An 11,673-nucleotide genomic window follows, 5' to 3' on the forward strand; every position below is an offset into this window, starting at 1 on the left:
ACGAGCTGGGCGTAAATGACACTGTGGAAGTTGCAGTTAATTCTTTTTTTCTTTTCCAAAATTGTTTTAAAAAGTAATACAATGCAATAGTATGCAAGACAAGGTTGACTACCAATTTTACTACCATTTTTTAAACTTTGCTCAAAATCAAGCTCTCATTGAATCCAAAGAACCATTAAATATGACTGAACATTTGACAATATCAGCTTTTAAAAATCTAACAATAGTGGCATTCATCTACTGCTTAAATTAGAATACAGATCTCCCAACAATCACATTACCTATACACAATTCTGTACTGTTTTTATACTGAAGCTAACAATGAGCTGCATTCGACTTCACATTCTTAGCAAAATCATTGACTTTTGAGCACAAAATCTTTACAGCAGCTTTATAACTCCACTCTTCATCTTCATCTTCCTCCTCATCTTCCTCCTCATCTTCTTCTTCCTCATCATCTTCTTCAGGTTCTACTTTCTTCTTGGAGCCATGCTGGCCTACCTGGACCTTTCTTTCCTGCATCACCCTTCCCCTTGGCACGATATGCTGCAACATCCTTCTCATACTTCTCCTTTAATTTTGCTGCCTTCTGCTCAAAGGGCTGTTTGTCTTTTGCTGTTTGCTCAGACCACATTTTGCCTAGTTTCTTTGCTGTCTCACCAATAGACAAACCTGGGTGGTCGCTTTTTATCTTTGGGTGATGCTCAGAACAAAACAGGAAGAAAGCAGATGGTGGTCTTTTGGGGGCATTGGGGTCCTTCTTCTTCCTCTTCTTCTTCTTCTTCTTCTTCTTCTTCTTCTTCTTCTTCTCCCCTTTAGGAGGAATATAACTTTTCATCTCCCTATCATAATGAACTTTGTCACCCTTTGCCATGTTTTCAAACTTGCCTTTTTCTTTTGCTGACATTGTCCTCCATTTCTCGGAACATTTCTTGGAGAAGTTGGAAAAGTTGACCGAAGTGTCCAGGCGCTTCTTCTTATGTTCCTTGCGGCACGTTTGCATGAAATAAGTGTACGAGGACATCTTGCCCAGGGGCTTGTTCGGATCGCCTTTGCCAATGGCTGCGGTAACAGTCCCTGATCGGTGGGAAAAGACGTTTGTGGTACTTAGCTCCTCACCTGGTGGAGCTGAGGAAGAGAAGCAGTGGCCATTGGCGATGTCGAGAGGGGGGTCAAGTAAAGCGCACGGATCACCTTCCTTCACTGCAGTTGAATGGGTTGCAGTTAATTTTTCATTAGCAAAGACACGATCTGCACAAACTTGCTGGAGTTGCAGGCCTAATGAGCACAGCAGCTCATCCCCAGTAGGTCTGACCCCCATGAAGCAGTTACTGAGACTGACAATCTCTGCCTCCCCACAGCTGTCTAAGACCCCTCCTCTCCAGGGCTTTTTCCAGGCAGTTGGAGATTTCACCTGGGTGAAGCCATCCTTTCATCTGCCCTTTTCATGTCTCTTCTGGTTCTGGAAGGGAAGCTTGTTGCAGCAAAAGGGGGAGAGATCTGCAACTCTGCACCAGTCTGATTCATTTCTGCCTCTTGGCCTCCTTTGTCCCATGCTCCTCCTTCAGCTTCTGCCTCTGATTCTGGTCTTTTTCTCTGCTCCAGACTCTGCCAGCTCACTAAATCCTCTTCAGCACCTCCTCCTCCTCCTAGTCTTTTCTCTCTACTCCCTCTGACCACGCATCATTGTCCCATCACCAACCCTCGGGCTCTGAGAATTCTTTCCTTCAAGGTTCCCCAGCTGGTTCCTCCCAACATTCCTCTGCATCTAACTAGCCCATGATATGCATGTACAGTGCCCTCAGACCTACTGCCTCCAAATCACCTTTTTTAAGGGATTGAGGGAAGTGGGGAATTTCTTTTCAGCCCCTTTTCTAATGATCTCCAATATAAAATTTACAGTTTTCCATAGCTGCCTCACAATGGTTCAACATCTTCAAATAATAATAATAATAATAATAATAATAATAATGGCCTCCAACAAAATATAAAAGAACATATGATACATCAGACATTATGACCCCAAGGTCACATTCCAGGTTATAGAATTATAGAATCTTAGAGTTGGAAGGGATCTCAAGAATCATCCAGTTCAACCCCCTGCAATGCAGAAATTTCAACTAAATCATACATGGCAAATGGTCATCCAACTTCTGCTTAAAAACCTCGAAGTAGAGTCCACAACCCGCTGAGGGGGGTTGTTCCAGCACCAGTGGAACCACCAGTCACCACCAGTTCAGTCCCATTAGTATATATGGGAATTGAGGGTGTTTTTGCCCCAGTGTGCATCACTTTACACTTACATACTTTGAATTGAATGCACCATTTTATTGCCCATTTACCAATTTAAGAGTTCCTTGCAATCACTTTTTGTTTTAAATGCCTTGAACCATTTGGTATCATAAGCAAACTTGGCTACTTCATAGTTCATCCCCAACTTGGAGGGCTTTAAAAGAGGATTAGACAAATTCAGGGAAGATATGGCTACCAGTGGCTGCTAGTTATGATGGTTATGTTCTTCTTCCACAGCTGGAGGCAGCAGTGCTGTTGAATACCAAATGCTGGAAACCATGAGGAGGGGAGTGCTCTTGTTCTTGGGTTCTGCTTGCAGGTTTCCCACAGGCAACTATCTGTTCAGCCACTATGAGAACAAGATGCTGGACTATATAAGGCCATCAGCCTGATCCAACAGGCTCTTCTTAAGTTCTTACATCCTAATCTTTCTGGGTCTCAATTTCTACTTTGGAAGAACTGTTCATTTATTCCTCAAGTGTCTGTAGATGTACCTTCATGGAACTCCATATATGTGGGGTTGGTGTGTAATTTTTTCTCCGGGTTTCCACAAATGCTTGTTCCCAATTTCTGGATTTGCTTCATTAAGTTGATTCACCCGGTCTTTGGAGGCTGCTTAAAGGCCTAATAGCATATTGAAGAAGAAATCTGGTCTGAAATTCATTGCAGCCTTCTGTGTTTTAACCTGGTTTCCCCTTGAAAGCCCCCAGGAACATACAGGATTCAATATGAGCGAGAACTCCAAATAGCATTTCTTTTCTGAGCACTGTTTGAAAGCAGGAAGAAGGCATATCATCTAAAGCTTTTGAGAATAAATATAGGGAGAGGAAGGCTTGGATAACCTCAAATGGCTAAGATGTACAGACTTTCCCCTCCCACCTCACTCCTGAAAATCCATCTGTGATGCTAGTTATACCTGTTAACATCCACCTTGACAGTGCAAACCAGTTTCAAATGCAACAGAAAAATGGTACTAATTACCAGAATTTCTGGCTATGCCTATACTGGATTCTTCATTGGCAGGCTAATGGGTGACCTGCTCTGCCTTGGCTTTTATATCTGTAGTATGATTAGGAGGCTCATAAGCCGCATATAATACAAAGCCTTCTAAATTTAGCCCAATAATTGAGCCATGTGACATTACCTTTCCACTGATGAGAGGAGCTGGAAATCAATGCAATTGATCGATGTGATTTGCTGTCTTCATAATGAGAAAGGGAAATGTGAGAACCCTTTTTCATCATTGCAGAAGCTCCCTGAAGCACAGACTCCAGCAAAATGTCCAAATGTTTCCAGTTTTGGCCAGGTAAATTCAGAAATCACCACTGAAACCATAGAATCGAATATCATTTTGGGTAAGAAGAAAATGTGCTGGTTTATGGTCCTCCTCTAAAAGAGGAGTGGGAAATACAGAAAAAAACCTAGCACTTGTTCCAGCTGGTCCATCACCTCCCGACATGCCTATCTCCTGCCAGCTGTTCTGTGGAAAGATCCTTATTTGCTTATTTTTGATGTTGATCATTGTGATTTTTTGATTGGATGCTGATATTACTTGCAAGCCACTGAAGAATGGGCTTGTGTACTGAAAGGCATTTGTAAATGACTGCAGTAACTAAATACAAAATTGAGTTTATTTTAGTCCTCTTTGAATAAAGTGTTGATTTAGATGCAGCCTTAAACAGACTCAGTCTACTGACCCAGCCTGTTCCACTTTGCCTTCACTGATTGGCAATGCCTTTCCGGAAAGTTAAGAGAATTAGAAACTTGGGGCACTTTGAAAACATTCCTGAGTTACGACGGTAATCATTTTGAAGTTCTTGGATTTTGAAAACTGTTCCCATCTGGACTGAAAAAGGAAACGAAGGGAGTGACACATGCTGGTTTTGCGTGGCTTTTGACAATGCACCTGTCCTGGGGATTTTGTGCCATATGGTGCTCTGCCTCAGGCTGCAAGAGAGAACTGGTGTAGCTCAGTAGCAGAGCAATTGTTCTGCATACAGAAGGTCCTAGGATCAATCTCCAGCATCTCCAGTAGAGGTGGGGAAAGTCTCAAGTCTTTTCTTTTTATTAATAGTTTGTATTCATGTTAATATAAATATATAAAAAATTAATAGAAAATATGAATAGAAACATGTATTAATAAGAAAGGAGGAAGAAATGAAGGTGGAAGGTGGAAGGAGGAAGGTGAATTTAATATTAAATTAATGTGAAAAAATATATAAGGAGTTATATTGACTGCTGCTTTGTCAGAACTCTATAAATGTATACCATCTTTTGATAAATTTGTTTTGATCATTGCTATAAATTGTCCCCCCCCCTATTATATGTTTGCTTTATCTGCAAGTCCATTTCCCAACTTTAGTCATTCCATAAATGTGGGGGAATTTGAGGGGCAATGGGAACTCACAGGCAACATTTTGGCAACTTCTGGGATAAAGGCTACCTCTGATTTTTTGTTCTCATTCGTTCATTCAAGCCCCTTCCTTTGTGTCTGTATCAATGAATATCTTTTTCTTTTGTGTTTTAAATGTTAGAATTAGATTTTAAAATTTACTGTACTTTCTGTGTGATCATGAAAAGCATTATTTAAAAAATAATACAGGATGAAATGTAGGAATGATTTAATGAAATGGATCCCAAATTCTCAGTAGGAATGTATGCGGATGTGGAGAACCACATACTAAATCACTCCAGGTAATTTTCTTTTCTTTTCTGGCCAGGTATGTGAGGGAAAGAAGAGGAAAGGGCAAGAATGATCAATGCCTCACTGAAATATTTATAGAAATCTACAGCCAAATTCTGCAGCTGCTTGAAGATCAAGAGTGCCTCTTATCTCCCTCCATGGGTCAGAGAATCAAAACTTCCTTCCTTATTAGCTTTGGAGACAAAGGAACAAGGTCGTCATATTCATCTAAATAACTCAAGACACCTGAATAACTTCACGGGTAAGGAGAAAGCGACATGCTGTACAGTGTAGACCTGGAGGGCTAGTACTGAATACAGAGTCTGGGCAGATGGCTATCCTGTCTCACAGCTGCACCTGATTCATGAGTAAAGATGCCGCTCAATGGTCAGCAGGCTACTGCAGGTGACACAGAAAGTCCAACTTTGGGATATTTTGGCCTATGGGAAGCCTACAAGCTGGACATGAATGCAATGCTTTCCCCTCCTGCAGTTTCCAGCAACTGGTGTTTGGAAGCAAAAAAGAAAAAAAAGAAAAAGGGTAAAGGACTCCTGGATGGTTACATCCAGTCAAAGGCGACTATGCCACTCATCTCACTTTCAGGCCCAGGGAGCTGGCATTTGGCCACAGACAGGTTTCCGGGTCAAGTGGCCAGCAGGACTAAACCGTTTCTGGCACAATGGAAACACCGTGATGGAAACCAGAGCGCACAGAAATGCTGTTTACTTTCCTGTCACAGTGGTACCTATTTATCTACTTGCACTGGCGTGCTTTCGAACTGCTAGATTGGCAGGAGCTGGGACAGAGCAACTGGAGCTCACTCCGTCATGGGGATTCAAACCGCCGACCTTCTGATCAGCAAGCCCAAGAGGCTCAGTGGTTTAGGCCACAGCGCCACCCTATACAGCCTCTAACTGTGGAGGTTCTAACTTTCATCTTTATCCTGCTTTTTTTGTTCATTGACCCTGGCTACTAGTTTCTCCCATGGCTTCTCAACTTGTGACTCACCTCCAACAAGATTTCTAAATAGTGATTCTGTGAAACAGGATGCTAGGTTAGATGGGCTTTTGTTCTGATTGAACAGGGCCATTTTTTTATGTTCATCATTCACACACTTATTTAATTGGTGATTTTTATACGGGGGGAATATTGCTTTCAAACAAACACCACAAGCTGCTTTGAAAAGCCCATTCTTTATAGTCAATCTCATTTCAGCTAAGGTTTTGGGAAAATCTATCAATCAATGTCAGTGGTTTTTAATCAAATCCTTCATTCCAGTGCACAATAAGTGTTCAACAATATACCCCCCCAGGCCCCCAATAGGCTTCAGTGCTAACAGGTTACAACAAGGGCTCCTAATGGCAGATGTTTTTGAAAGAAAACATTATTGTATTATGAAATTATTTTGCTGTCCTCTAAATGCTAGTCTAAATAAATGAATTTCATTTGTTTCATTACTTCTAATTATGAAAATGAACTGTAATTCAAATGAATGAACTCCACGTTTTTCATTAGATTCTAATGGAAGGAGAAACTGATATACCATGGAACAGCCTATACAGAACGGTGAGACAGAGCAGGAAGGGGAGTGAGGGAGAAAAAGGTGTGTGTATGTGTGTGTGAAATTGACAGGTATATATTGTCAACAAAATGGAGAATGGTAGTCTTCCCTACAGGAACATTTACAGGCCTGAAGCCCTGGGGGAATAGGGTAGTACAGTCATACTTTGGGTTACAGACGCTTCAGGTTGCATTTTTTCAGGTTACAGATGCGTCAAAACCCGGAAGTACCGGAATGGACTACTTCCAGGTTTCAGCGGTCGCACATGCGCAGAAGCACTAGTTCACACTTTGCACATGCGCAGAAGCACTGAATTGCATGCGCAGACGTGCTGCTGCAGGTTGTGAATGCTATAGGTTGCAAACGTGCATCCCGCATAGATCACAGAAAATACCACACTCTTTGGATAGAAAGCACTGAATTTACAGGCAGCAGAAGGCAGCAGAAAGGACTTACCATTGTGGCAGAGAGTTTCCTTCTCCCCCCCCCCATCTTCTTTTAAAACATGCTAAGGCACTTTTAAAAGCAGGAGTCCTTGGTGGCGGCATTTTTGCTGATATAATAACAGTGGAGCTCTGGCCACTCTCAGCACCATTTTTAGTTTCCTGAAAGCCTCTGAAAAGAGCACTTGAATGCATGCACTTGCATGGCAGTAAAAGTGACCAGAGCTTCACAGGCGCTGCTGTACTCTCAAAGCTGCCAGCAACTCACCCCCTCCACCCTAACGGCAACCAAAACAGCTTTCCCTCCAGTTCACCTCTTGTAATTGGGGTGGGAATAACACAATGGGACAAGATTGCATTCATGCATACATGGGACTTTCCTAATTTGTGCTCCTAGCTGGACATGTATTGGACAGCCCACTGGAGGGTTCCTCATCTTCCCGTGTGACTAGGAGAGGCTAGGTTGGTGCTATAAGGAGGGAAAGGTGCTTATAAGGAGGGAAAGATCCACATATTCTGTTGCATCTTTGAATCCTGGCCATGGGCCTGAGCTCACTCTCACTTTATAAGGTGAACCATACTGTTCAGTAAGCTATTCAGAACATCCTATGATTTGGGGAAATGGCTGGAAATGTAAGTCATATGAAAACCTTGCTGGAGGGAATAATTGAATCTTTGAAGAAAGGTAAGCTTGTACAATGAGCACTCACACTTTACATTGCAGTGCTTTAGTTCACAGGGAACTTGATGGCAAACAGGAACTGGCCTGCCTCTCAGTGTTATTATTTGGAGGTTCATGCCCAGCCTCAATAGTCAAGTTTCTTGCTGGGAGGTGGGGCCAGCCCCATTTATATATGGAGGTGGAGCTGACAGTAGCCAGGCAGTTGGCTCAGGAGATTAACCCACCCTCTCCTCCCTTAGTTTAATGCTTTTGTGTTTTCAGGTTAAGTTTTTCTTCCTGTTTAGCAGGTGCTGCTGCTGTCTTTGACTGGTTGCTGTTGAAGAACCGGGAATAAATTTTCCTTAATTGGCAGGTTTTGTCTTCCCTGTAGCCATTCGTCACAACTTTGACATTTATGGCCTTGGGTGGAACCCTTTAGTCTTTTCTTCCCTATAGTGGGGTGTATGTGAAGTGGTGACTCACCTCCATGCGGCGTCGATTCCAGGGTCCCCTCTTAAAAGGGGTTATATATATGGGTGTCACTGGCCATACACCAAAAGGCTGTCAGTGAACTACCCTGAATGCGGGGATATGGGCTGGGCTGCCTGCGTACACATACGTCTCACAGTGCACCCCTATATCCCATTTGCCCTAACGTGCCCTAGTTCCCCTGGCTGGGGGGCTGGGAGGGATACATGCCCAAGGCCTAAGCCAAGGTCTTCCTACATTCGGAAGTTTAATAAAGTTGTGGCCTAATTTAAGTCCATAACACGTTGTCAGAATTGTTATTCCTTTCCTATAATCCCTGGGCGCTGGGGCTGTCATGGCCTGGTCACACAATGAGTGTCCAGGACCTAAGAAATGAATTAAATTGTTGTAATAGTTGTAGTTGTCGTTGTTGTTGTTACTACTAGTACTATTACTACTAGTAATATATTTATTGTTTTCTAAATCACTATCTTAAAGCGATTTACTCATATAATAATGAAAAGCACTTAAAAATACAAAAACAACAAATACATTTTTAAAAAAGATTAAATCCCTAACAAGTGGAAAGCCTGTCAGAACAAAAAAACATATTCAGCTGTTTCCAGAAAGTACAAGATCATGGGTGCATGCAGTATCTTGATGGAACTTCTGTTTCACAGAATGCATGGGGGAAACTGCATTGTAAGTCCTTCTCTGAGTTACTGGAATAGAAAAGACATTTCATTCAGCTCACAAGCAAGTTGCATTAGAATCTATATGTTGTTGTTGTTTAGTCATGTCCGACTCTTCGTGACCCCATGGACCAGAGCATGCCAGGCACTCCTGTCTTCGCATCTATATGTAGCATCTCTTTATTGTCAAAATTGAGATTGATTCAGCAAAAAATATTGTTCCAGGTATGTTGGACTCCACAGTGTCTGTATAGGAAGGATCTGGGTGGTTCAGATAACTCATAAAATCATGTAATTGTACAGTAGAAGGGACTTCGAAGCTGGTGATGTAATGCTGCAAGTGCCTCTTTGAAGGATATGATTGGGGGTATGTCCTGTGTTGTTGCCTTTCTGGTCAGAATTTTTTTGTTCATTGTAACTTTGTTTTGGAAAAGGTCTTTATATTTGCAGATGTTCACAAAGTCTTAAATTATATTGTTGTGGTGTGGGGGCTAACAGACAGCAAAAATGTGCCCCACATGCTCATGTGATAGGAAAAAGATTTATATTGCAAATCTGTTCAGTTGTTGGAAGATCTCACTGTCCTTTCTACATTTGAATGCCTGATTATAATCATCAATTTGTTTAGATACTTGTCTGGACATATGGACTGCCTTGTATTCTTTTAAATGTTTAAGTTAGGATTTATGGACTTTTTATTGTTAATGTTAGATGATGATGTCTCTATCTTGCCATCCATGCTATAATCTGTAAAAATAAAATAAAAAGTAAATTAGAACACTAAATAAAATAAATAAATAAGATTTTAAAAACAGCAGTCTGAAAGTCTGGCAAGTACATCTATCATCTATCTATCTATCTATCTATCTATATCTATCTATATCTATCTATCTATCTATCTATCTATCTATCTATCTATATCTATCTATCTATCTATCATCTATCATCATCTATCATCTATCATCTATCTATCTATCTATCTATCTATCTCTATCTATCTATCTATCTATCTATCTATCTATCTATCATCTATCTATCTATCTATCATCTATCTATCTATCTATCTATCTATCTATCATCTCTCTCTCTCTCCCCCTCAAGGCAAAATATCAAAATAGCTTCAGGGATGGCAGGTCTTATTCCTGACATATTATCTCTGATCTTTTCAAACTTCACACCTCTCATAAACACAGTTTTTCCCCACTTGTGTTTCCTTAAGCGTGGTGTGGAAACAGCTGTTCTGGAAAAGAGCAGCACGTTAATCGATGTATAGTTCTGCTCACCTTATCTTGGATGCACAGAAGCACAAAGGACGGTGACATTTTACTCCCTTGTGCTTTGTAAGTTGCGGCAAATGCTGTCGCACCAATGGTTTTTACAGGTACAGGGGAATGAGGAGAAGGAGGATTAAGTGACCAGAGATAAATCACCCAGCCAGGCGAGGCTGAGTTGAACCATATAGTTGGCAAAATTTATGAAGCATTTGTACATAGGTATAAATATCCCAACTTAAGATGAGCGCCACAGATGAGGGGTTCTCCAACTTTGTCCTTGGAGGCTTCCTCAACTTTTGCTAAGCAATGGCCTAGCTCTTTCCAAGTATGAATAAGACAAAGAAGGAACCAATATATTGCATATCCACCATACAAAACACACGGAAAGCTGCCTTTCACTCATTTGTCCATCTAGCTGTCTACACTGACTGGCAGTGGACTTTAGACAAAAATATTTCTTATCACCTGCTATGAATGGAGAAGCCAGTTATTGTTGCTTCAACCCCTCGCTACACTTTCTTTCTTTTTTTCTATTTTTGCCTTCCTCTTATCATCACACAACGACTGTTACATCAAACTGATGGTGTCTATGTGATCTTAAAAAATTATATATCACATATCTATCACCAACCTCTGCCCCTGACCAGAAATGCATCATTGGCAACTAATGGTTCAGCTTGTGGATGGTCCTATAGCCACGACCACTAGTGGAGGTGGAAACAGAAGGTTTTGCGGTTCTTACACACACACTGAAACTGTCCATGCACATGTATGTGAACCTATGTCTGTTTGATTTGGGATTTCAATGTCTCTCAGACAAAATGTCACAAATGGGTTGGTGTCTTTTGTTGTTGCTGTTGCTGCTGCTGCTTTGTTTATCCATATCCATAAAAGGAAAAGGTACATAGAAGAGCTCCAGTAGCCTCTCTTTACAAGAAATGGAGGGGTGCCGTAATAATCCTAGTCCCAGTGTGGGGATTTGGGGGGGGGGCTGCACACCACAGTCCTTCAAAGAAACCTCCTGGGGGACACATGCCAATGGTTGGTTAGTCCAGAGACAAAGGATTGCAGAGCAACAAATGAATATTGACTTTTACATACACCCCAGCTCTATACTCCATCCAGGCAAGCCAGAGGCATTGCCAGAGTTCAAGAAAACATTCCAGCCAGGCACAAACACTCAAGGAAACACTCATGTTGGTGAGAAATGTGGCCAGCAGGGGAGGGGGAGGGAATGTATGTCTACCTTGTGGAAAGTTTTGAGGATCAGAGAGCTCCAAAGGGTCACATTAAGTTCCAGGACTTATGTTCCCCACCCCTGTGCTGGACAAAGTACCTGAATTTGGATGTTCACTTTGTATGTGAACACAGAGGGGACATATTTTATTGAATTTTATTGGTTTGTTGTTGTGTGTGCCCCCCCTTTCCTTATCATGGTCAGACACTTGGTTCAGAGATGACTAGGCTCTGCTGACTCATTTTGTGAGAAACTTGAAGGAGATGGCTGATAATCACAAATGTTTCTCCGAGCAACTACAATTTAGGATAGCAAACTTGTTGGGTCTTAGCCTTAATCCAAGCTGAGAGAAAACCAGAGTG

At 41.7% G+C, this 11,673-nt stretch overlaps 1 protein-coding gene across 1 annotated transcript; it reads right to left on the reverse strand.

Moving 5' to 3' along the window:
• Positions 1–411: 411 nt before the first annotated feature.
• Positions 412–1,044, reverse strand: LOC128406668 (high mobility group protein B2-like). The gene has a single exon (XM_053374228.1). It carries the CDS (start codon positions 1,022–1,024, stop codon positions 464–466), a length of 561 nt encoding a protein of 186 aa, XP_053230203.1. The 5' UTR covers positions 1,025–1,044; the 3' UTR covers positions 412–463.
• Between the last annotated feature and the right edge of the window lie 10,629 nt (positions 1,045–11,673).

Source organism: Podarcis raffonei, chromosome Z (genome assembly GCF_027172205.1).
Source record: "Podarcis raffonei isolate rPodRaf1 chromosome Z, rPodRaf1.pri, whole genome shotgun sequence".
Classification (NCBI taxonomy): domain Eukaryota; kingdom Metazoa; phylum Chordata; class Lepidosauria; order Squamata; family Lacertidae; genus Podarcis; species Podarcis raffonei.